Raw genomic sequence first — 27,749 nt, 5'->3', positions numbered from 1 at the left:
CCTTCTCACCCATTAGGGCTTTATATGTGGTAAATATTCCATAAAGAAGTCACTGGAATTCATCGACAGGGCAAGAGGCAAGCCTATGTTATAATAAAGTCCTTCTTCACCATATATAGATTGTAAGACATACCTTGGTGAAAATGAAACAATTCCTATACAAAATATATTATGGCAACAGAACCATAATGAACTATAATGAATTCACTAAAACTACAGGCTCAGATTTACAGAACACTTTTTATCAAGGTGCTGGTGTCTTTCAATACCTATTCAATAAAGATCTATTATTTACATACTCAGACTATTCTGGGGAAGGAACAGAGGACCACTGAATGACACAGTTACTGTTCTCAATTCTAGAGAGCCAAACTTGTACCTCTGCTTTATTCACAGAACAGATGGAACTGCAGGGGAAATGCTGAGCCAACTTACAGATACCTGCATCTCCAGGGGACAAGGCATCAAGCTGTCCAATTTCTACAAGGCTGTTTGCACTTTTTTTTACTTTTAATTCTAACATACTGACGATTAACTAGGTTTTTAACTGTGATTACTCTTCCCCAAGGAAACAGATCTGATAATATTCTTTACTGGTTTCTTTTTATAGTTGGAACATTCTTTACACAGCTCAATTTCTTACAAAAGAGGATGTAAGCTTCTCTAATCACAGATAGGCCTGAGGGATGTTATAGGAAATAATACTAATACTTTAAGATCCCAGAAGCTAATTTGGGTCCAGGGGGAATTATTCTCCAGTTCTGCTTCATGCCACCAGAGTGAGAAAGATGAATGTGACTATTCATGTGTTCTAAATATACTGTTCAAAAGTTAGCTTTCCTAATATTGTGTGTGCATCTGTTCTACAATATGGTCCAGACCCTGCCTGGCATTTCAGAGGTGAAGCCACTGTACTAACTTCAGAGCTGTGAGTAAAGCTTAGGCCCTCCTAAAGGTCTGGTGTACCACTCACCTCGGAGAGCCACTGTGCCATCGTCGGACAGTATGTTGGGGTCGAGAAACACTCTGGCCTCACCCTCTAAAGAATCTTGCACATATAATACTCGTTGATTCTGCAAACCTGTATTATAAAAATAAAAATACCTGGAGACAGAGATGGTCTTTATTTAGCTAGGGTATCTTCTCTTGTGGAGTTAAACCAAACACATATAAGTGAAAAGCAAAACTCAAAACAAAACCCTAAACATAGAAAGGTATAACTTCAATAGCCTATGACTGAGACATGGAGGCCCCTAGCGTGAAAGGTCCCACCAATTCCCTATACCTCGAGCTTATTGTCTGAACTGCTCTCAGTATGCAAAAAATTTATTGTAATTCTGCATATTAGCTATATAGAGACAAACACTGATTTGCTAAAATTAAAAGTGATATTCAAATAGAATAGTAACTTTTTCTTTTAATTGAAGCAGGAAGCAGATTTTCTAAAATAAAATTCTACTTAGCTTCCTGAGATAGCCTGCTAGGGTATGGGACCAGTGCACTTGATTCATGAAGGGCAAAACTATATATATTTCAGGCTTTGTGGGATATACGGTCTGTTGCTATAATACTCTATGGGTGTATTATGAAAGCAGCTGTGGTCAATACATACATAAATGGGCATGGCTGTGTTCCAACTAGACTTTATCATAAAAACAGGTGGCAGGCAGGGTTTGGCAAGTAGGCTCTACTTTAGAGATCTCTGTGTGAGTGGGGGAAGGGCCTAAGAAATCCTAAAGCAAATATAAGACGGTGGCTTCAAAGAGATTTTAAAAAAGAACATGAGAATATATTTAAGTAGGTGTTGAAAGAGAGGAACAAGAGGGCTGAACTCACAGACCCCACTTCCTGGCCCATTTCATCATTCTTGGAAGGAAAAATGCAAATAATAAAATGTTCTCAAGAAGGAGTATAAGCCAAAGATAATTAATTTAAGAGGCAAACAAATCTCCATTGCTATTTATGAATCTTCCTATCTTACTATTAGCCATGGGACAACAAAGATAAACAATGAACTATAATCTAGGTCTTCACAGGACATACCTTCACTACACTTTACACTTCTTAACCATTGTTTAAGAATCTGAATCAAACCTAAAAGAACCAACATATTCAAGCACAGAAATTAATTCCCATCGCAATAAAATTATTGTATACACTGTTAAGTTGAGAACTTGTATGTTAAAATTTATAAAAGCATTCAACTGAAAAGTAGAAAACAAAATGAAAGCAATCCCACATACCGCTTTCCTTTCTTGAAGTGGCAGCTATACTTGGGATAGTCATAGAGTTCAGTCATTCTCTCTTTGTATAAACCTCTGATGGGACACTGCTCAAGAAACGGCACAGTAATCTTGTTCTGGGCCTCCACGAAGGCCTGTGGAGAAGATCGAAGTGGACAAAGCCGGGCAAATGTAAGATTTCCCATGTGGAATGTTATCCATTCATCAGTATCAGCAAAAGCATGTCTTACATGGCACTAACCCAACTGATGCTTACAGAGCAAATAATAACTCATTTAAAACCATGAAAATTCTAGAGAAGATTCTTTCATCAGGCTAACTTTATAGATGAGAAATCTGAGGCTCTGCATGTTTAAAAGCTGCCTAATATCATACAGGCAGGGAGTAGCAGCACCGGCTCCTCAATCTATGCTTTCAACAAACATACTCTGCTCCCTAGGAACCTACGTTTAGGTGCCAAGGTTCCAGGCTTCTTGTTTGGCAGGTGATGCTTCCAAAAGAAGTCAAAGAGGAAATGAGAGATACCCAGACACTGTTCACTGATTTTGTTTCTGACTTATTATTCAAGACCTATCAATCACCATGTCAACTCTAGAGAACTTTGCTAAAATTTGTGACTAAAGAATATTTAAAAAAAGAAATATAGAAACTAGTGGCATTGAATAAAAATATGGACAATGGTTTATAAGAAGGGCAAGAGATGGCCTGCAGAGTCAGGAGATCTTGGCAGCAAAGGCAGGAAAAGGGGATGTTCAAAAAAGATCAGTTATATCTAGGCACACCCTATTTACAACCAAGCAGTCAGAATATTTATAATACTATAAAAACTTGGCCACATAATAATTCATGCCTGGCTCTTGGTAAGAAATAACAGTGTCAGTTCTAAATTCAACAGAAGGTTTCATCAGATATCTATACATAAGTAAATCATTATGGAAAAACTTTAGGGAATAATAATTTAGACAGTAGAAAGAGATGTATTATTACCAGTCTACCTCTGGACACATCATCCAGCTCTCAGGGCTCATCTGAATTTAAAATGTTCTTTTAAGTTGCTTTGGGTTCCCCTACCCCTGGAGAACCTATTGTGTTGGGAAGCTATTCCAACTTTTGTTAATGTTCATAACATTAACATGCACTTGAAAAATGGAAGAATGTATAATAAATATAGTGATTAACAATATTTTTGCTAGAGGACTAATTCAAGAAAAATAAAATTGTTACAGGTCATATTTTTTCATCAAATAGAAAAAAAAATTGTGGAGTCCTACAGACATATATTCTTACCTGTCTATTGTAAAGACTTGGCAAACTGCCCTGGCCTGTTTTCCTAAGGTACTTGAACTAAGGGTTTTTAAAATATTTTTAAAGAGCTGGGGGCAGAGGGACAAACAGAGACCTACCGTTACTATGTGGACTACAATGCCTAAAATATTTACTATGTGGCCCTGTATACAAAGAGTTTGCTGACCCCACTCTCTATCACTAAAAAGAGTGTGAAGGAGGAAAATGGCTTTTGCTTTTAGTTAGAAAATTGATATATATACCTGAGAAGCCACAGTGTATAGCAGCAGTTTGAAGATCACAAAGCATGTCCAAGAGCATGACCTCATTTTATGGTGGAAGAAAACACTATGCCTACTTCAGAGACAGGGAGATGGAAGTATGTAGTGTCAAAGATCCTGGTCAAGGTCAAGCAGTGAGTTAGCAACATCTTTGAGGCTAGAATTGCTGTATACCAGTCACAATAACAATGACTGATGCTAAATGTGGAGATGTAGCAGATCCACTGAGAGAAGGGAGGGGCAGCCTGGGTCTCCTGTGATTTCCTCCTATTTGGGCTGGGCTGGGCTGGGCTGGGCTGCATTGGGCTGAGCTGGGCTGCACTGGGCTGGGCTGGGCTGGGCTGCACTGGGTTGGGTTGGGCTGGGCAGGACGAACGGGTCAGGGAGTTGGGCATCTGAGTGGATTTAACTAAAACCTAGTACATATGAAGAAAGTAGGGATAGAAGAAACTTATCTTAACATCATAAAGGCCATATATGACAAACTCAAAGCTAACATCATAGTAAATGGAGAAAACCTGAAAGTATTTCCTTTATAATCTGGAACAAGGCAAGAATGTCCAGTCTCACTACTCCTATTCAATATAGCACTAGAATATTCTAGCCAGAGCAATTAGGCAAGAGAAGGAAATAAAAGGTATAAAAATAGGAAAGGAAGAAGTTCAAACATCCTGTTTGCAGATGATATGATCCTATACTTATATGATCAAAAAAGTAGAAACAACTGTAATAGGAATAGACACAGAAAATGTGCACAGTGCATGTTAGTTTGCAGTTTTGATAGCTACTTTCTAGAAAGGCTTGTCAGAACATTCTAAGTAAGTAAGTAGGCTGAACCCTAAGTAGGTTCCTATACTGAGACCTAGCAGGATGAGGTCTTGGCTGGTCTTCCTCTTTCCTCTGGGGAATCCTGAGGACAGCACCCTAATGCTGAATGGTAGTCAGGTTTGGTGGGTGCCAGGGTCACAAGATATTCAGTTCATTTTTCCATTTTCTTTGGAAAATTGTGTGCTTCAACAGTTTCTCTATTTTATTTTGCTTTTTTGACATCACAGTATAATCACAAGTACTACAACAGAATCCAACTCACCTAAAAGTAGATCAACTGCATTTTCTCATATAAAATTTTCATAAAACATAACACCAGGCTTAATAACACTACTAAATAATAATACATCCATGTACTATTTAAGAATAATATATCCAATTTTGTCACCTCCCACCCACAAATGTTTGTCTACTGCTTTAAGTAGAGTGGTACTTAATGTCTATACTCTTCCAAGTCAACTATTTAGATGCAAAACCAAAAAAATGATCAAATTCCTCAAAGTCTCAGGTTCTGTTGTGACACATATCTTCATACTTGGGCAAATTCTTCTCACGAAGATGGTGGTACATTTTCTGTAAAGAGGCTTTGCTAAATTTAGAGTTCCATAGAATGTCTAATATTTCTAATACTTTAACCAAGAAAATACCTTGTCATTTATGTATGTATTAATTCTCGATCTGTATGGCTTCTTGGTCTAAAAAACTAGAACAAATTTGAGCAAAAGGGAAAACGGGGATAAGGATAAAAGAAATAAAAATACTGTAAGAATTACATGGTGATAAGGAAGCAGGATGAGACGAATTCAGAATCTTTGGTCTTCAAGGAGTTTCAGCATGCAGAGTCACAACCAGGATTTACTACAATAACGGACACATGAAAGTTCATTTATGACACATGGAACTGAGCCTCTAAAGGGGACTATCATTTTAGATTTTAGATCTGAAGACTAACTGGAACACATTTTCCTCGTAAAGAGTAGCTACTCAAAACTAAGAAATCCTATTCATATCTCATTTGATTTGACTATTAGAAGGCTTAAAAACAAAGCAAAATTAATACAGTCATTATGGATAACAGCATGGAAGTGCCTCAAAAAACTAAAAGTAGAACTACCATATGATCTAGCTATTCCACTACTGGGTGTGTATTCAAAAGGGATGAAATCATACCAAAAAATTTAAAAAAAAAGAGAGAGATTGGCATGTCCATGTTTATTGAAGCACTATTCGCAATAGTCAAAATATAGAATCAACACATAATCTTCAGTGGAATCCTATTTAGTCATAAAAAAAATGAAATCCTGTCATTTGGGTGGAACATGGATGGAATTGGAGGTCACTTTGTTAAGTGAAACAAGCCAAGCACAGAAAGGCAAATATATTTTCTCACTTGCTTGAGGAAACCTTATGAAAGAATGGAACTGAACGGTGGTCACTAGAGACTGGGAAAGGGAAGGTGGAGAGGGAACGGAAAGAAGCTCAATAAAAGGCACCAAAAACAGTGAAGGCATCACAACCAGTTCTCCTTTAGTTCTTCCTATTTTGGGGCAAAACAACCTATATTTCACAATGACTAGAAGAGCACAAAATTGCCAGCTCATGAGCAATGGTTGAAGAGCTGGAAATGATTATCATCCCTGACGTGATGATCACATTGTATACATGTAATGAATAGCCATAATGTACTCCATAAAGAAAAACAAATTAAAAATAATTTAAAAACAAGTTTTGAATTCTAGAAATCTGCTGTACAGCATCATGCGTATAGTTAATACTGTATTGTGCACATAAAAATTTGTTACAAAGGTAGAACTCATGTTAAGTGTGCCTATTACAATTTAAAGTAAGACGGGAGAAGCAAGCTTCCTGACAAACGGTGGTTGAGTCTGGGAGCTGGAGATCTCTTTACCCCTCCTGCCTTTAAAAAGAGTGTTTTCAAGTTGTCCCCCCAAGGACTGCACTTTAACACACAAAAGACTCAAGTCCGATGAGATAAGCCAGGTACAGAATGACAAATACCTCATGATTTCACTTACAGATGGAATCTAGAAGGGTTAAGATCATAAAAAGAGTAAAATGGTAGTTACCAGAGTCTGGAATGGAGTTACTAGAGAGATGTTGGTCAAAGAACACAAAATTTCAGTTATATAGGAGTCAAGCCATGTACTGTACATTATGGTGACTACAGTTAATGGCAATACACTAGGTATGCTTGAAAGTGTTTAAGTGTTCTCACCACAAAAATGATAAGCACGTGAAGTACAGCATATGTCAAATATCTTGATTTAGCCATTCCACAATGCATACATGGGGCAAAACAACATGTTGCACACTGTATAGAAACATACACAATTTTTCCTGTTTACTGAACACATGTATGTACACACATATGTATACACAATTAGGGACTACAGATCAATGTAGGCTCATTTACAGATTGCTCCACATCTAAATACATACATTCTAACTGCCTTTCTAAGCAGAAGTATAAATAAAAAAACACAAACCGGTGGTATAGTAAAGCATTGGCCTCATATGCCCAAGGTCCTGGGTTCAATACCCAGGAAGGCATACACACACACACAAATACAGTTCACGAAAAAAACAAAACAATCCCATCCTTTTATAATTCTTACATAAATGAATAAACATGCTCACAGTGACTCAGTAACTAAATATTGATACAAAACAATGTGATGTGCAACATGGTGATTAACAGGACGAATTAGGGATAAAGATAAATGCTACAAGAGAACAGAGGCAGGGGAAACCACCTCCAGGAGGGGGTGAGGTGGCAGGGGGTGGTGTGGTCTGCAGGCGATCAAGTGACCAAGAGGGACTTCCATGGGAGACTTGCTCTACAATTGTCAACCTCCCCTTTCCAACTACCAACAAGAACCAGGCATGGCGTGTAATCTACACCCCGTGAATTTTGAGGGGTTTCTGCTACATATACAGTTGCATTTGACATACTCTGCATTTGACACTTGGATTTGACCAACTGTGAATCAAAAATATTTGGGGAAAAAATGATTTCCTTACTAAACATGTATGAACTTTTCCCCTTGTCATTATTCCCTAAACAGGACAGTATAATAACTACTTATGCAGCATTGTATTAGGTATATAATCAACCTAGAGATGACTTAAAGTATACAGGAGAATATAAGTAGGTTATATGCAAATACTACATCACGTCATATAAGGAACTTGAGCGCTGGGGCTTTTGGTATCCAGGAGTGGTCCTGGAATTGATCCCCTGCAGACATCCAGGGATTACAGTGACACCTAGAGGACCTGGTTAAAGAATCATGGGCTCTGGAGAAAGCAGCTGGTGTCCCAGCAAGACCTGGCAGGAAACCACAACCCCAGCCTAGGTGAAGGGTCAAGGTCCAGAAGGCCAGGGGCAGCACCCTTGAACCCCCTTCACTGGCAGAATTCGGAAGTGACTCTCCATGGGCATGGATCCCCCTACAGCAAGAGGTGGCCAAGCTCGCCCAAGGCTGAGGGATGCAGGCCCAGGAGGACAGGAGTCATCGAGAGGACTGGAAGTTGGTCGTGCCAAACAGAGAAAGAGATGCTACTGCTTTCCAGGAAACATATCTAGAAATTGTGACTACAGAGGACCAGGAAAATGTACTTTCCAAGAGTAATATGAGGAATCTGTACCAAAAAAGAGAAAAAAAAAGTGTTCTCCTTTCCAGTACTCACTGAACATGAACAAAAATCAGAAGAAACCTTAAACCCCAAGAATAAGAGTTTGTTCAGGACGGTTGTGACCTCATTGCCATGAGCCACAACTAAATGAAATGCCTTTCTCTTCCTAATCCACAAACCCCCTACTCATTCCCGAGGAAGAGAAATACCAGTTTAATCCATGAGAGCCCAGATTCTTTCAGCTTGTCCTTTAACATTACAAGGACAGGCTGGGCCCATCTCTTTGTAGGACCATCTATTCTCAGGTAAGGAGAACTCAACAGGGAGCTAAGCTACACATGGTCAATAGGCCTTCTAGAAGGCCAGTGAAGTTTCTTTCCACCTTCTCTGCCCATTCTCATTGTTCCCTCCCTGGGGTTACTTATTATCAACCAAGGAAAATGGAAACAGAAACCCTCATCCAGACCTCAGGATAAAGCTTTGTTTTCAATACTAGCTGTAACCTGGAATCCCATTCAAAGTTAAAATTTTAACCCCTTGTAGCTCAGAGACCCTACTGAACAGAAATCTGGTGAGGAAAGTGACTATTCGCACCTCAAATCCAAACCTAATTAAATAGGGACCATGAAGAAAGTAAACACTGATACATCCTTTCTTGATTAATCCTTGTTATCACTGAAAGAGTCCAAAGGAAAATAAGAATACTTATTGGAAAATAGGAAAAACAAAGACTATTATACATTGAAGTTCATGGGATGTGGCCAAAAGAAAAATGTTTCTTTCTGATACCTGAGAGGTGTCTGACCTTTGTTGACCAATCAGAGCGCCTCTGTCCCAGGCCCTGGGCCCCAGACATCCTCGCAGGACAAAGCTATGGCTATCTAAAGGCTCCTTAGCATGACTTCCACACACATCAGAGAAGTCCACCTGTTCTAGTCCCACAGCATTTAACTTGGGAATGCAGAGGAAGAGGCCTGAGAAACTTGGGTGTGCCTGCCTGGATGTGCCACCTACACACTGTACTTGAACATCTGGCCCAGGTGAGGTGCTTTGTACTCAAATAAAAAGAATGGGTTCAGAAAATGACAGTTGAGTTTTCAGAGAATTTGAGGTTGACTTTCTTTCTTCATCAGATCTTATCATCTGCAACGGTGCACTCTCAGAAAGGATCCTGGGTTCCTGTAGCTGGCACCTGCATCAAACACAGGTGGTACAGATACCACTATTTTCTATGCTAACTCCCTCTACATTCTTCATATAAGTAAACTCTGTTCATTTTTATGTGCAGTGTTCCCCCATCAATTTTCCTCTATGAACAACATCAATAAAGTAGTTGTGAATCCTAGCAAAGCAATCAGAAGGTTTTTTTTTTTTTTTTCCAGGGGTAGAGCTGAATATTGGCAGATAGAAGTTACCTCGTCTTAGAAGAGATGGGGCTGTAAGGACCGTGTGAAACCTAAAGAGACAAGACCCATCTTTCCTTACCACATAGGAGAGGTGGCTGAAAACAAAATGATCAAAGATGAGCGGAAGACCTAAGAGACAAAGAGAGACTGGTTCCCAGAAATATCATGTGTACCCTGGACCAGACTGAACATAAAAGCATTTACCACGGTCTCTAATCCTGTGAGCCACACAGCTCCTTTTCTCACAGGAGCCAGACTGAGCTGGGCTTAAGGTGCTGCTCATCAACGGTCCTGGCTAGAGCAGCCCTCCCAGGGGCCCTGGGTTTGCTGAGCAATCTGAGGTTGGATGACCAGGAGCAGGGTGGGAGAAGGAGGAACTAAGAGAAGCTTGACCACAGGCTACCTACCTGGGACTGGAATAAGTTATCTGCACTTATTCCAAAGGGATTTATCATTAGATGAGAAAAGTGAAATTAAACTAAACAATCAAATCAAAAAGTTTTTAGAATAAAAAAAAAGTTAATGAACTAGAAAATTTAAAAAGTATGACTTTTAAATCCTAGAGCTGCTTCTTTAAAAGTAAGGTTGATAGATAGACATGCCAAAGGTCTGGTTAAACTAATCACAGAAAGGGGAGAGAAGTTATAGATACTCAAAATTAGGAATGACAAAGAAATGTAACCACAGACAGGGAGAGTAAAGTCATTACAGAATAATGTCACACATAACCCCTGCCATTAACTTTAAAACCTCAACTAGATGGATGATTTTCTAAGAAATACAAATGATTAAAAGTGATCCAAAAAGAAAATGTGAACAGAACAATAAACAAGAATAAAGTGGGGTAAAGACCCCAAGGATTAATAAAAGAACTTGTCGTGGATTGCTCTTAAGATGAGGTCTTTCAATGGTTCAAGAAGCAGATAATTTCCATGCTACTTAATGTTCAGTGCTAAGTGCAATGGTGAATATTTATTAAGCACTTTCGTGCTTTGCAGAATGGTTCAAAAACACTTACTTAGTTTTCACCACAACTATGTGAGGTGGTTTTCTCCAAATTATAGGTCAGAAAATTGAAGCTTAGAGAGGCTAAAAACATGGCCTCAGATCCAGTAAAACTGTGGAGCTAGAATTCAAACCTGTCTTTCTACTTCTAAAGAACTACCTAGGGATGGGAATCTAGATCTCTACTGAATGAGAAGCTCCAGAAGCGGAACTTGGGCACCCAGATGATTTTTTTTTTTTTTTTATGAGTGTGCACTTTTCCCCACTAGACATGGCAGAATGGTACAGTAAATGGATTTGAGGCAACTAAAAAATATAAAGTTGGTTCAAAGAAGTCAGAGTTATCTTAGTTCTTTAGTTATAAATTGTTTCCCCCAAAGATAATGATGTCTGTCTTTTATCTATTCTCTTTGTTTGTTTTACACTACTGGGGATGGAAACAAGGGCCTCACACCTGCGAGGCAAGTGCTCTCCCACTGAACTATACCACTAGCCCCAAGATATTGTATGGGACGTCAGCATTCCTTACCAAAAAAACACATCGCTGATACCAAAGCTGAGTAACTGCCTACAGGGAAAATATTAATGGTAAGTACTTCAAGCATTTCATCAGTGGTTTAGGGTCTGATCTTCTATAATGGAGCTTCCCCTAACAGTAAATAAATGGGGCTAGACTCCTAGCCTCTAGTTAAGATGCAACCCAGCCTCCTCTGGGCACTGACCTCTGGCTTGGTCATCTGTACCCTCTGGTCCTCCCAGACTAGCATAAATTCTACACTGGCATATACCACATCTGTCTGTCTTATAATGATGTACCCATGTCATTTAACCTAATACTTGCTTGGCACAGAACATAAAGGATAAACTGAGGACAGAGGGGAGGAAGGGAAAAAGAAGGGATGGAGCAAATATAAAGAGAGAATGAGGCCACTCTCCCTCCCTTCTAAGTGGGACAGGCTGCTTTCCTGCCATTACAGGAGCTTCTACAAAAGCTTCCTCTGACTGTTACCATATGGAGGGACTTGTATATCCAGAGCTTGGCCAATCAAGACGTCCTCTCTGGGGATGCAGTCACTTGAACAGGGGACAGTGGGTTGAATCAATGAAAATCATCAATGCCATTAGCAGTGTTGGATGAAGAGTGGGAATTCCTGCCCTAGTATTTAGTTGCTGCCTATCAAGCCTGACCCTCAGTCCATCCCTGGAACTGCCCTCATATCCTTGCCATAAATCCCCTATTTCCCTAACTTGGCCAAAACTAGTCTCTTCTGCTTGCATTGAAAACACTGTTAAGAGAAAGCAAGAGAAAGGAGGTAGAAAAAGAAAAGGGACAGTAACAGAAGAAAGGAGTGGTCTGGTATCAGCAACTTCCTCATACCTTTGACAATTATCCCAGCCAGAAATTAAAAGGAATTTGTACCCTAAGTATATACTTCAAGTGTGGACTTATGGGAAGTATGTTTACAGACTGTAATGAGGGTAAATATTCCCATGGGAAGTAATAAGACATTTGAGACACAAGAAGTTTTGAAGTTGAGATAATATGTGGTAGTACATTTGCTTAAAGCATTTCCTGTCTGTACTGAAGAAGAGATGACAGACAGTAGCAATTCTCAGTCCAGGTCCTTACATGAAACATTAATGAATGGGTGGGTGTTTCTCAGGTTAGCTTTGTGGGTGGGATTCGCAAAGTACTAATTAAAAGAGATCCTATCAGATTGCTTTAAGGTGATCTTTGCCTAGTTTAATCACCACACTCTGGAACAATGAAACCATACTTCAAGTCTCCACTTCATTCAAAGTCAATGCCAAGAATGCATCTTTTTTATTTTTTTGTGAAAAAGCTAGAATGCTGAAGGAAAATTAGGTTGGGTTTTGTGAATGAAATAAAGAGATAAGTCTTTGAAGTTCAACATTCCCACTAAGCAACTGGGGGAGCAGAATCAGATCATTTGCATTCCAAAGGGTTTAAGTAGCAGTGCCAAACAGCACCCTCTTCACTGGCAGGTGAAATGGGCTTTTACAAACATTCTCACTTGGGTGTCACTATACCTTGCAGCTAAATGAATGTATAAGATTTTACTCATCAGCGAGGAAAGTGAATCCTGATTAGGTACCTTCCTGGCACAGAAGAAAACAGAAGACCAAGGTGTGTCTTCTGACTTCTGGTCCCAAAGGGCAGATATTCCATCTTCCATGCAGAAGAACTGGACATCACAGGATGAAGGAATGATCCACAAAGAGGATATTCCTAGTCTGAGGTCTTCAAAGAATATGGTAAACCAAAACTAGTTTTTTATACCTGTAATTCCTAATATCCTTCAGCTCCAATATTCAGCCTTAATGGCTATCTTTTGGCTTAGAAACATTTAACTAGTCTTCACGATACTCAAAGTTTCAGGAGCGAGCTTCTATTCCACTTGTTCTTCTTCAGTCTGACAAAGCCGTGGCCTGAACGGGAGAGGCAACGACAGAGGAAACCCTGCTCACAAGGGTCCATATTTTATTCTTTCAGAGGAAGGCTCTGCACCCATGCTAGGCACAGCACTTAATCTAGGTGAACCTGGTCCAGAAAACCAGAAATGAGCACAAACTCCTGCTATAGACTTCCAGGGTTAAACTTAAAGAACAAACACAAAAGCAAGCAAAAACCAAAACCCTGATTTCAGAAGGAAGGGCGCCATGGAAGGCAGGTTTATCTCCCTAAACTCTATTCTCTACTGACCTCTATGACATTATAAAATATCTAGGATATTGAAATGCTAGGATGTTCAAATAGGCTGAGATGATCAGAAGTCCTTTAAGATTTAGGTCTTTCCTACTAAGGAAACAGTGCTGGTATAAGGTAAGAAAGGAGGGCATTTCTAGGTTTCCTACCCTGCAAGACTGCTTCTAGAGTCCCTTCCCGGCAGGTGTAATGGGTGTCTTTAACCGCTCAGTCCATTGGAAAGGAGAGCACATAATGTCCTAAAAAGATCTATAGTGTATCTTTCTTTCATCCTCTCTGAAACATATTGAATTTTTATCCTATTGTTTTAGAAGGAATGACTATACACAAAACTTTTGTTGTTACTGTTGTTGGCTCCTGTTAGAGTTCTCTCAGGATCCACAAAGGAAATAGAGCTGTCATTATCCTCATTTTGTGCAGGGAAATACTCAGGCAGGAAAAAATTATTCATCAGATATAAGCAGCTGATAGTCTACATCTGGTTAACTAGTGTTCCCAAGCCCCAGGACAGTTTCAGTGAAATTCTGACTTGACAGTTAATTATAAGTAAGATGGCTATTCCTTGAAAGGTGTGAATATCTCCTTTCTCTACAGATCTCCTTCAATTACTCAGTAAATTCCTGGAATATTCAGTTAAGAGGATGAAGCCAAAATAAGGTAGTGTAAAATAGAGACGGAGGTTATGAAGACATTGCTTCTATCTGGATCTTGGGACAAAGTCCAACCAGAAAAGGAAAGGGAAGAATTTAATCACTATCAGAAAAGGAAGCAAAGGTTTTATGAATGTGAACTGCCTGGCAGCACGTGGGTGAAGAGGCCAGGAAGAATAAATATTAATTTAATCTGATCTAAGAAGCTTCCCAGATGATGAAAGCGATGGGAACAAACTCCAAAGGTCACAGAGGCAATGCAGGGCGAGGAGGAGGAGAGGCCCCTGGCCAGTATACACAAGTCTGCACAGCTCCCCCTGGACATGACAACTGATTTTTGAAAGCCACGGGACTTGGTAACTAGGCTACCATTAATCTCAAAGAGAATGGTTTGCAGAAGCTCTCGACCTGGGGTGGCATTATGTCCTGAGAAACCCATCATAAGCTTAAAATACAGCCAGTCAAAACCAGGTTGCATACACCTAACCTACTGTACAGCACCACTGAGCAACACAGCACATGGCAGAATTTCAGTGATTTACTTTTACTCCTGGTGGCTGGCTGGGAGTCCCGGTTTACTGCTGCTGCCAGCATTACAAAGGAGGATCAATCATACTGCACATCGCTAGCTCAGTGAAAGATCAACATTCAGTTCCAAGTAGGACTTCCACTGAATGAGCCTTGCCTTCACACCAGGGTCAAGTCCTCATGAGCTGGGACCTTTCTGTATACCGATGGGAGATGTTATAAGAATTGTAACAAGGGTAAAGGTGTTGCCACAGAGAGGCTTGTTGGCAGGTAGAAAGAGAGAGAGGGAGATAGCCCATAATAAAATAGGACCTGAACTGGGCACAAAGGGGCTGGGAAACAACTGAGAGGGAGAAAGTAGTTGGGCAGAGTCAAGGAAAAGTGTGGGGATTGGACTTTGCATGTTTGTTTGCCATGGGAAGTAAGTGCGCATACCAGAGAGAAATTCAGGAAGGTAAAGATTAGGAAGTCTACCACATGCAGATGAATGTCAGTGCAGGGATGGAGTGAGGGGGAATGGATCCTCATCATTAGTGGACTGTAGACTCAACTTACCAAAACTTTGGGGTACATCAACACTGATGCAAACTTCTACAAACTGCAGAGGATAAGTTGGAAATGCCCAAGGAATGGAAAGCTTGGATCTTTGGGACCTGCCTATCTCAGCTTTGAATAACCATAATTTCAGGCTGAAAATTTCCATGATTACCGGCTGTCCCTTTCACACCACTGAGATTTCACTGTGGTTCACACGTTTCAAGAATATCTCACACTTAAATATCTAAAAGGTTTTAACCCAGAGTTTTGCCTTTATCTTACTTTAAAAAAATTTTTTTAGTTGCATATGCACAAAATGCCTTTATTTATTTTTATGTGGTGCTGAGGATCGAACTTAGTGCTTCACACATGCTAGGCAACTGCTCTACCACTGGGCTACAACTCCAGCCTCCTTCATCTTACTTTGGATGTTTGGTTTGTATTTTCTAGAGTCTCCTAGAATAGTTTTCCCAAAGATATTTAAAGTCGTAATCATTTAGAGAACTGTGGCCCTCCATTCTTCTCTCAGTGTTCTATCATAGCCAACTTTTCATGTTCCTAAGCAATCTTGATAGCTCAATGAGTTAATAAATTCATACTATCTCATTAAGAAAATGAATTCTATTATGTGCAATAATGTCACTCATGTTGTAAAATGATCATTTCAGTTTTTCACTATTACAAATGATGCCACAAACTTGCCTTCTCCAGATCTCCCCAACAATTTGTTTTTGTTTTGTTTCTTGTTTGTTTTCTTCAGTGCAGGGGAACAACCTATACCCTTGTGCATGCAGGGCAAGCACTCAACCACTGAACTACATCCCTGGTTCCAGATCTTCTCTTTTCTGATAGTGATATTCCTCCTGTCCTAGTAAGCTTGCTCTTGTCCATACTCTCAGGCATTTGCTTTTTGTTATTAAGGTATTTGCTTTCTGTTATTATCAAATGGATTCTTTTTTTCATTAATGATGATATGTAAGAGTACTACTGACTTTATGTTTACTTTGTATATTATTTTACTGAAGTCACTAATTTTCATAAATCTTCAGTTATTTCCCTTAGGTTTTCTAGATGCATGAATGTATAATGTACAATTAAGATAATGCTGTTTTCTCTTCTACCATATTCTGATTCATGTTTTAGTACATTGGCCAAAACATTGCAGGACATATAAAAATAATGAGAAAGAACATTCTACCTTAGTGCAGTGTGATCTTGTTTAAGTAGATGAGTCCCACTTTTAGTTTTGGATTTTAAGTTTTTTAATATCAAGTAGTATAAAGTTTTATATAATTTTCTATTTATATTAATATTAAATGGTTCTTAAATTCCTGTGACAAAACTGCTGTTTTTTAATCTAATTTTTATTTACATTTTTACACATACATTTACAAGAAAGAGTATCTATCTTCATTGTCCAATACGGTAGGCACTAGCCAACTGTGGCTCCTGAGCACAGGGTTGGTCTGAAATGACACAATGCAAGTGTAAAATACACCTTGGATTCAGAAAAATCCGTTTTTAAAAAAGACTCTAAAAACACCTTAATAATATTTTATACTGATAACATGTAGAAATAATTTGGAGAGCTGGGAATCTAGTTTGTTGGTAGAGCACTTGCCTAGTACACACAAGGCCCTGGGGCCGAGCCCCAACACTGCCAAAAAAAAAAAAAAAATGAGAGAGAGAGAAATGATTTGGCTATACTGTACAAAATAAAACTAATTTCATTCCTTGCTTTTTATATGTAGCTACAATAAATTAAAATACATCTGCATTATCTATCTGTTGGGCAGTAGTGTTCTACTGTTTCCTCTTTACCAAACATTTCTGTTAAGTTTTTCTGTCAGGGTTGAATCTCCTTCATGGAATCAATTGAGAGGTATGTGATTTGCAATCTGGAATATCTGCTACAGAACAGGGTTATATAGGCACTAACAGCTTGAAAGGATTCACACAGATTCAACCCCCTCCTATCCCCATCCCTGTTATTTAAAAATTTCCAAGCTACCAGTTTGGCCCAAGTTAAAGACTTTTATAAAGGATAGAGCCTTACATGCCACTGTCAAAATTAGGTAACCTAAATTAAATACAAGATAGAATCAAAGAGCTATTGATAGCATTCAGATCTCAGTATAAAACAGCTACAAATGTTTCTCACTTCTGACAGATTTTTACCAAAAATGTAACAAGCAGTCTTTTCTTTGTTTTAGAGGTGATGCCAACATTCTCTTCACCCCCAAGGCATGGTCAAAGCACCCTGTGGATATGCTTATGACCACTAACAGAAAATGCCCCCACCCTTTATCTGTTTATTAAAAAAAAAAAAAAAAAAACACATCCTGGGGGCTGAGGGTGTAGTTCAGAGATAGCCCCTGCTTAGCATGGCAGGCCCTGGGTTCATTTCCTAGCACCCTCACCCCTCCAAAAAAAGAGAAAAGAAAAACACACCCTATCCTTTTGATCTGAGAACAAAATTTAACCCTTTCAATCCCAGATGATACACTAGCCCACATCAATGACAAGCCTGTTTAGGAGGAGTGAGAGAGGTGTATACCTAAGAGGCAGTAGGATGGCACGGGCTGCCCACCCCGACACCTGTGGCACGTTGTCACACAGGTGGTTACTGGGTGTAGGGGATGGCCCAGGGTCCAGGCATGAAGGCTCACAGGGTCCCATGGCAAGCATGAACATGAATAAATTCCTGCAGCCTGCATCCCAAGCTATTACAACCTCAAGTCTTTCTACTTTTAAGTTTTTAACACAAACTTGATAATCACCTCGGCTACCTGGGTTCCACTCCTGGAAATACGCTTACTAAATGAGTCACTTAGCACCTCAATTTAGGCATCTGTAAAATGGGAAAAATAAAAGGAACTACTCTAGAGTTTGAGAATTAAAAGAGATAGGGTGCATAAAACTCTTGAGAAAGTACCTGGCACAAGTAAGCATCCCATAAATATATACCACAAAAATAATAACATACACTTCAATGTCATTAGCTTCTATCAAGGGCTGACTGCAAGCTCACTAATTGGAAGTTTGACATTAATAAGCTCACTGACAAGCAGCTTCATCCACTAATTGGAAGCTTGGCATTAATAAGTGGCTTGTCATCCATGGGACCAGTCACTACCAACTGAGGAACACCAAAGTGTGCATCCTCAATGCAGAACAAAGTCTGCTGTGGCTGAATTGATCAATCACTAAAAAAGGCTGGCAAACTCCAGGGTGTACCCAAGGCTTAAGGCAAAGACATCATCATGTCCTTGGGGAGAGTTCTCCCAGGGATACTTAGGAAGTTCGTTTTCTTCCCTGGTGCTTTCTATCCATTACAATTACACTGCCTGTAACTCTCCACTCCCAGCCTCAATTCCTTGGTCTTAGCTTAGTCCAATGCTGGGTGATCAAGGTCACCTATAGGGAGAGGTGAGGTGACAACCTCACACCTGTTTGCCTCTATTCCTCTATCCTTAAATGCAGAGCCAGAGACTTCCCTATTCCCAAAGACACTCAACTGTTCCTCACCTTGGAATTTCTACCCATTCACCTCTAAAACCCAAGACTTCTTTAAAGAAAAATGAAAACACAAATGTCAACCACTCTTACCCAGGAGACCTCTCTTTCTTGAAGGGAATTAGAAAAGGGAAAGAATGTATGGTGAAAAGTAACAACCATTAGAAAACAGAGATGGTGGTGTGCTGACTTCAGGAGTAAAGTATAAGAAGCCATAAGGCATCCATAGAAGATCATGGAGGAGAGAGTCTTGTTGCAAAGAACAGGTGAGGATGGGAGAAGGGAAATCAGGCAAGCCAGGTGGTATAAAAAAAGAGAAGAGATGGCCATGGGCTTTACTCCAGTAGGCGTGACCTCCTCTGTCATACATCACCATGTCCCTGCTAGGGACCCCTCTCACACACATGCCTTTCCTTGTCAAAGCAAGGAGATCCTGATTCCACTAGCCAGGTACTCATCAGGAGGGGATGCCTTCTGGAAAATTCAAATGGCCTTGTGAATCTGAACTCAGGAATCTGACCTCAGTTCTCCAGGAACACTGGTGTTTATGGTGGCAAAGGCCCACACAATGAGGAAGAGCTAAGGAACAGGCTTTGGAGGCTGGTATGCAAAACTGCCCACTTTCTTTTTTCTTTTCTTTCTTTCTTTTTTTCAGTGGGAAATGTCTTCTGGGACTCTAAAGAAGCTCAAACTTCTGGAAAGGTGAGCATATCAGAAATAGTACACATGTTCTATGCACTGAATTAATATTTAGTATGGTCATAAACACGAGTCAAAGAACTTGAGGTGAATTTGAGAAACACCATTCCCCCTCTCAAGCAAACTTAATTAACCACTTACAGTATATATAAATAATAAACTCCAAAGAAAGGAAAAACATCCAGGGGACATAGCACTTAGGGACAGCTTTTATTAATAAAATGAAACTTCTTGGAATAATGTTTTTCTCCAAAAACCAGAATGCATTGTTTTTACAGCAAAAAAGTCTCCCCTCCCCCACCTTACCTTTATAAAACATAAGAATATTCTTATAGTTTAATTTAGTTCTTGTTTGTTGTGTTAAAACCAAACAGTAACCTAAGCTTGGCATTCAGCTTGCAAAACAGCATTTGTTCAATATATAAGATTTTCTTTCCTTTGGGAAAAAAATGCATCAGGCAATTTTTTTTCAGATCATCTTTCTCCAGTGAAAATCCATTTCCTTCCTTCCTTCCTAATCCTTTCATTTCAAATACTTGGTTCATTAGTGTCATGACAAACTAATAAGTTACTTGATTTTCCCCTGGGGACTATAAATGCTTTGGTCATTTTCCCCATGAATCATTTGACAAAAAGTGGTAGTTACTACCAGGTACACACACCATCTTGTGGCAGAAAATACAGGAGAGAGAAGCTAGAGTGACGGACAACTGCAGTAGGGTGCCGGCTACTACGGCTGCTTATCTTTAATTATGAGCTGAAATTACCTTGGTTTGCTCGCTGTCCGGGTCTTCAAGCCAAACATAAGGGTCACAAATTTTATGCCCATGATAATCCTGTACCTGCGAAAGACAATATGAGGTGTTAGATAATTAGGGCCTCGACCCAATTAAAATTAGTATTTTCTCCATGTGATGGAGAAATAGGAAAGGGACAAAAATACTAATTGGCTCACTGGCAACATGTCTGCCCAAATTACCACACGAACCAAAGTTGGCAGGTTCTCAAAGGTGTCAAGCCACTCTTTGTGAAAAGAACATTTTAGCTGCAGAGGGAAGAAAGATGAAAGGTCAGAATGGGAAACTGCTCTGTCTGAACAACTCAAAACAAAGGCCTGCTGCTGGGCTAAAGAAACTTGAAAATGTGCAGTCAGGGGCAAAGCACAGGACACAATGCTGTGGGCACACGAGGAGGGCACTCTGAGAGGGAGCCACCGCACGTGCTTGTTTTCCTGTTCCTGCTAAGCGTCGCCTGTGATGCGATCAGAAAGTCTCCCTACAACACAGCATATGGTCAGTTTTGTTTTTAAGTCTCAAGTGCCAAAAAGCAAGTCACTAATATGTGGTAGAATGACTGTCACCAGCTAAAAAAGGTGGTTTATATGCATTCAATGAAGACTTTAAACTTTAAACTGAAGCCCTTCTTCTTGTTATGTACTATTATTACAAAATGCCTTTGTTCGCTTACAGCAAGACATGAAAGCATCGCCATTTAAACTTACCTGATATATGAAGAAATGAAATTGCTTTGGGTAAGCTGGGTGTGGTAGCGTGGCCTATAAACCCAGTGACTCGGGAGGCTGAGGTGGGAGGATTGCAAGTTTGAGGTCATTTAGACAACCTGCCTTAAAATATAAAGGCCTAGGGATGTAGCTCAGCAGTAGAGTGCCACTGGGCTCCTTCCCCACTGCCAAAGTGGGGTGAGGAGGGGTGCTTTGCATAAGTAGAGCCTGGCTGAGGGGAGCCATCCCACCTGGGGAGCTTCTGACAGCACAAATTCCAGGGCCTGGCCTCAGGGACAAGTTAAGGGAGCTGGAAGGAGCAACAAGGCCAATTTGTTACCACTCTCCAGGTGATTATGCCTAATGAAATTATCCAAAAGGAAATCTCTCCCCCTTAAACTATCAAGATTAATCCAATCAACAGAAGCCACACTGATGAGTCTTTCCAGTCAAACCTGTAACCAACACCAGTTTTCTGGTCAAGGTTTCCTGTGCAAGGTTATTGGCTCTGTCTCAGATGAGTTTTTAATATCTCCTTCTTGCTTTGTTCAAAACTATCAAAAGGAAAGGGTCATTCCTTCTAGCAAAGTATCCTGGAAAAGGTACATTTGAATACTGTTTCTAGTTCTGGCCAGGGTTCCAGTGTGGCCACCACCAGGTGAGAACAACCTCTCGGCCTATATCATCAGGCTTTCTGCATCTGTCTCAACTGATGCAGGTGAGAGAACTCCTGGGGAAATGGACAGATGAAGTAGAACATGCTGGAACTATTCTCACTATACAACTGACTGACAAGAGCAAGGAATGTAAAACATGACTAAAAATCTCTCCTGATGGGTCTTCATAAAATTACTAATTTTCAAATATATCCCTTTTGAGTTTAGCTGATTGTCACCATTGGAAAGCTTTTCATCTCATCTGCAAGTCTTACATTTTATATACCTTGGTTATAAAACAGGCTTAAAATAACAATTCTCTTTCCCTGGCAATATGCAATCAAAAAAATTTAAATATTGTAAAGGATCTCCGATCCAACATTTTGAGGCACAATGGCAGGCAGAAGATTGGGCCATGTCAAGGCCATGCATGACCTGTGCCAGACCTGGGACTAAGTCTAAGCTCAGGTAGACATCAGATGCTCAAAAACATCCTGAGGCATACCCAGGAACTTAACTTTTCATTAAAAAAAGTAGAAAAGATTAACTAGAAATCATGCTAACTATATGATTAAGAGAAGTTATTGATTGCCAAGTGCTAGACCCAAAGTAAAAAATATTTACTGAATATCCATAACCATGGAAGAGGGTTGTGGATTTTCCTATTTCACAGATTATGAAATGCAATTCAGAGAGGTTAACAAGGGTGAAGGCCAACAGACTGGTTATATGGAGATTACTACGAGTTAAATTTGTGCCACAGATTTTATCCACATTACTTCATTTGATCCTCACTGTGAAGTCATTTACCAGATAAGGAACCTGAAGCTGGAGAGAGCTAAAGCAATTGACAAAGGTCTGAGGGTTAACAAGCAGTAGGACAGCAACCCACCCATAGCTAACTACAAAGTCTATGGATCTAATATCCTGCTGCATCCCTCAGCAAATGAGCAGGGTCCGGTGTGACAGGCAGGTGCACAGCTGGACTCTTGACTCAGAACCCTGTGTACAGTATACCAAGCTGCCTCCTTAAATGGCATCTACCACTAGAAACAGCCCTATCTGGTTGGAAACACCTGGCACTGTCATCTAAAGCTGAATGAGGTTGGTGACTGAAAACGAGGACAAGAAATTGATTTTCAGGACGATCCCACAGTCAGCTGCAGAAGCTGCGGTCCACACCCTCCCTAGGTTTTTTTTCTTTTCTTTTATAAGACCATACCCTATGAATGGGGCAGTCTCATAGCCACATTCCTTGAATGCAAGTCATATAGTATATATGGTTCTTCTGTCTGATTTTAAGTTTGCAAACCATTCCTCACCTCCTCAAGAAGTTTTAAAACAGAGGCCTGGTAAGGCACTGAGCTAGGTAACCCTGTTCTATGTCTTACCTATACTGATCAATAGCTTGCCCACTGCCTTCGGGACAAAATATAGACACTCACACTCAGCTGGCAGAACTCATCAAACCTGCACCTCTTCCCAGCCATTCAAGCTTACCCATCCATGGATGGCCTGGTCACAATGGCCTTCCTAAATACTACAAACAAATGCAATTCCACAACCAACCAGGCCTCCATAATTGCAGCTTTATTTTAGTCTGAACTTCAGGAATGTCCTTCCTCGCTATCCAACTGGCTAACTCCCAATCTCAATTCACCTATCATTTCCTCTTCCTGATGGAAATCAGCCCCATTCTCTTCTGTGTTCTCCTCCTTCCAGCACTACTCCATTATGGTGTGAGCAGGCCTAACATCCTGACAGCATCACTGATGAAGAATGGTCATATAATGCACAGGAAGTGCCATGGTTTCTGAATTTCTACCCAAAAAGGCAGAAAAATCCACCAAAAACATTTCATGCTCCACATTTCAGCAGGAAACTGCTGAACATGTGGCTGAAAGATGCTCAAATGAGAGCTACAATGATTTCTAGCACATGTTGGTGAGAAACTAACCCAAGCTCCAAAAAAAGGCTATAATTTAAGCAAATGCATAAGTCAATCCTAGGGCCAGAACCCTGATGCAGGAAAAAGACAGACCATGTAGGCTGCCAGGGCTAGTGTAAGCACACTGTGTAAGCAACAGAAAAGGATCTAGGCTGGACCCCAGCTGCGTTCCCTGGGCCACCAGACTTTGGTGAGAAGCAAGTGGAGAGTATTTAAATTAAGAGTATAACCTTTCAAGTTGTTTGTAATCTTTTAAATGTTTTTATAAAATCCCTATTTAACCCTTTCTGAAACTGTTGAATGTAGAAAAGCCAACTACAGGATTTTGCTACACAGAATAGGGAAAAACTAAGCAAGAAGCAACCCCCCCAAAATAAAACAAACCTAAAACTGTATTTATCAAACCACAGAATGGGTATGCTTTCTATTTAAATCTGCCCTCAAAACTCAAAGATTCTCAAGAACCAGAATCATGAAAGATACCTTTCTTCCAGCTACTAACTGGCACACCAAAGAGCTAGACTGTTGTGTAAATGAATGAATGACAGCAGGCTTACTGCAGAAGTAAGTAAGCCCTATGGTCAGTCCTAATGGTCCATATGAGAAAAGACGCCTATAAAAGGAGATCTGTAGGTGATCTGTCAAAAGTCACCTAGGTAGTGAGTAACAAAACCAGAACTAGCAATTAGGTGTTATTTAATCCGTCCTCTTTCCCATTCTAGCAGGATGATTTATTCCCACATACAAAGGAAACAAACCTTTGGGACTCAGGGAAAGAACTTTTTGGGCTGTTAGGTAAATTTACTAAGCCAGCAGCTGAACAGACAGACTGAGAGACATGGTTCCCAGCTGGCCAGTGGTGAAAGCATGAACATAAGATACACTAGGAAGTCTTCACTTACAACAATATGTCCTTTAATGCCTTGGCACCCTTTACACCAGTGTGAGATGTGATTTAGAGTACAAAATTTCTGGCATAAATCAGGTCAAAGTAAACAGAAAAAAAATCAGAAGTGTATTACACAAAAATATTTTTACTCTAATTCTATTTTAAGTGATCTGAGAAATCTGGCTACTGTACAAGAATCATGACCACAACGTCTGGATTCAATCCAGCTCTTAAAATGCCAAACTAATTTTTACATCAGAATAAAGGTGTCTGCTCAGAATTTCACTCACTGGGTCTCAATAATTACCTCGAATTCCTCTGCAACTTAGGTAAATGACTAACTCCCACCAGGAAAAACTACTTTGAAAAAGGCCATCCCCACTCCCTCTGTCAACTCCCTTTCTTCTTCAACAAAACTTGGACCAGCCCTGCGACAATACCAGGTCCCTCCTTTGCCTTCCCTATTACTCTGGGTCTCTGCGCCCCCTGCAACCAACGCCCAGCACTCTGCTCTGGACTGGGCAGATTTAGAACAGAATGAATGAGCTTTAACTCCAAGGACTTCGAAATTCTAAGTTTTAAAAGTTTGCTTTTGTTTTTAAATCTTACATCATTTCACACGAACACACATGCACACACCGGCGTGTACTTTCTCCTACCACCATATTTAAGAGGCTTCTCTAGTCAAAAATCAGTGACACCTTGCCTTCCTAGTCCCTTAAAGCGCCCATGCCTAGCCGGGCGTCTGCCCTTGACCCCATTCATTTTAGGAAGCGGTGCTGACCACAGACTGCCGCCAGCAGACCGCCAGTACCTCCAGCCGGGCCCCCGCGCCCCCGGCCCGTTTCTTGCAAACAAAGGCCGAGGGGGAGGGGAGGGACGCAGGGGCGAGGGGCTGCAGGGAGACGAGCCGCAGGAGGCGGCCGGCCAGGCGGGCGGGCACCGGTGGCCGGCAGCCCGGTGGACTCGGCAGGGGTACTCACAGCAGTCTCGTCGCGGTACACGTCGGGGTACTGGAAGGACAGCATGGCCGGGGACGAGCAGGAATGCGCGGAGGGTGCGGACTCTGGGAGCGGACGCGAGTGGGCTGGGCTGGCCGCAGGGCGACTCACGGGCTCGGGGCTGCGGCCGGGCGGCGGCGGCGGACGGACGGCTCTGGGACAGCGCGCTCACGACCACTCTGGCGGCGCGGTGCGAGGATGTGAGCCTAGCAGGAAGCAGCTGTCGGCGAGGCCGGGAGCCCCTCCCCGCCGGGCGGGCCCAAACGGCGGCAAGAGGGAGAGAACTCGCCGTGCGGGCGCCAGGTCTGGCGCACAGCTCCCTCTGCAGGAGCGCCGGCCGCGGCCGCGCCGCCCAGGCGCACGGAGGAGCACGCCGGCTACGCGCCGCGCTCGCGCCGGCAGCCCGCCCGGCCTCCGCGCCCCGCTCCGCCCGCAGCGCTCTGGTAGGAAACTCGAGCTTTGCCTATTGATCGATGGCCGCATCCTCTCCAGCCGCCCTGTTTCCGGGCCGCGTAGGGCTGGGGAGGGAGAATTTCTTTGCCGCTCCCCTGGCGGTGGCCTAATTTCCATTCGATTCTGGACTTGGAAGGAAGAAGTAATGCTCATGGTGAGCGTGGAGGAACCTCATCTCCCTCCACCCCAGCACCCCTGGTGGACAACGACCGGTTCCGCATCCAGATTATGGAGGTTCTTTGAGTTGTTCTCAGGGCGATGGATGAGCCCTTATTTGAAATTTACTGATTGAGAAGGGACCAAGGTGGGAGGACTGCATACCATCTAGGATCTTTTACTCATTCTGCTGGTTCCTTCCTTTCGCTCCTGCTTATACATGTTGAACACGTACTGTTAACCTTGTGAGGGAAAAACAGTAAACAAGATGCTTCACCTCAGACCCGTGAAATTTCCGTAGTTATATTTCTTCATCCTTGAGCGAGTGAAGGTATGTGTTTTGGTCTTGCTCTCTAGATCACCCAGAAGAGGCTATACAGCTTCAAGCATCTGGGCTGTTGTGTGTGCAGTGTGTTGCCTATCCCTGGCTTCTTACAAGTCCTGGGAAAGGGCTTGGGTGTGGCCAGAAAGTCCTTCATGTCCTCAGTAGTGGACATGTAACTATTGTACACTTGTGTCTTCTATTCCTTTTGTGGTATCATTTCAGTCCATGCCTCACCCTTTAGTGTTACTAATCATGGTATGGGTAATGATCATTTGCTATATCTGTTCCTAGACTCCTCTTTCAGGTCACCCAGAAATTCTCAGTTCAGGGAGTACTCACACTGTTAATGCTGAACAGTGGAGACACGCAGGGGCTCTGCAGCCAGGCATTCCTCATCCCAGTCACCACCCACACCCAGGAACTGCCAAACGGTGCCCCCTGCTGCTACTTCTTGGTGATGGGGGATTCTTTACGAGCATCTCTGAGACACTTGAGCCAGCAGATCTCCTAATAAGAAACAGTTAACGCTTAATGAATAATTTTTAAAGTACCAGGACGTTGTCTTCTTTAAGCTTTCTGATATGAAAACTATTATTATCCTGATTGTTGTAGTGATTGGACTGACTTTTGCAGAGAGCTTCACAAATAGTAAAAGAGCCAGGATTCAACCCAGGTCTCTGGTGCCAGCACTCATTCTTAACCATCCTGATGGCCTTTCTTTTCAGAAGTAATTAGGTGTATTCTGTGTTCTATAAGGGCATCCAGTAGGAAAGGAAACTTACCTGGGATTTCAACTTAGCAGGACCTGAGGTAGAAAGTATGGCAATTTTGGTACTCAAAGGATAAATAAAACGTCAGGCATCATCCTTTTCCCTTCAGGTCAGCCATCCAGGTGCATGACTCCTCTGGGCCCTGAAAGCTAAAGATGTGAATATGACACAGATGCAATGGGCTAGAGCAACAGATTGCACCCGGGTGCAGTGAAGTGGAAAGGAAGGTAAGACAGCGTGTACTCCCCTCCCTCTGGACTCTGATTGTACAGGCACCTGATCTGTGTTGTTTCCTTTAATCCTATAATGAAGCCCATTTTATGGATTAGGAAAAGGAACCCCAGCAGGTGGAAAGCTTTTAAGTCATTGCATAACTAAGACAGTGTCAAATTCAACTTTATCAATTGACTGCAAACTCAATCTCATCCATAGAAAAAAAGAATAGGAAGGTAGTATTTGAGTTGTCTCAGAAATTGAAGTACTATCTCCAGAGTAAACACAAGAATACTCTGTCACTACAACTTGTTTTTAAGGGGATTATAGAATTAACACCGAAAATTCATGCTCTAACCTAGAGCAATCCATTCCCAGAACCCGAGGCCGTAGGGTGGGGAAGTGGGGAGTGAGACACAGAAGGACTCTAGAGCAGCCTTCAACCTCTCCTTTATGGCGTGAGCTCAGGCTTCAT

At 41.4% G+C, this 27,749-nt stretch overlaps 1 protein-coding gene across 1 annotated transcript in view; it reads right to left on the bottom strand.

The window, feature by feature from the left end:
• Positions 1 to 25,546, bottom strand: part of Prep (prolyl endopeptidase) — a 110,712-nt gene extending 85,166 nt beyond the window's left edge. The window contains exons 1-4 of the mRNA XM_047557994.1: positions 25,340 to 25,546; positions 20,130 to 20,204; positions 2,244 to 2,377; positions 974 to 1,104 (exon numbers count right to left, since the gene is read on the bottom strand). Coding sequence (XP_047413950.1) covers positions 974 to 1,104; positions 2,244 to 2,377; positions 20,130 to 20,204; positions 25,340 to 25,384 — 385 coding nt within the window. The 5' untranslated portion in view covers positions 25,385 to 25,546. The remainder of the gene's footprint in view (positions 1 to 973; positions 1,105 to 2,243; positions 2,378 to 20,129; positions 20,205 to 25,339) is intronic.
• Between the last annotated feature and the right edge of the window lie 2,203 nt (positions 25,547 to 27,749).

The sequence above is a fragment of the Sciurus carolinensis genome, chromosome 7 (genome assembly GCF_902686445.1).
Source record: "Sciurus carolinensis chromosome 7, mSciCar1.2, whole genome shotgun sequence".
Lineage (NCBI taxonomy): Eukaryota > Metazoa > Chordata > Mammalia > Rodentia > Sciuridae > Sciurus > Sciurus carolinensis.
This window is presented reverse-complemented; position numbering and strand designations above follow the sequence as displayed.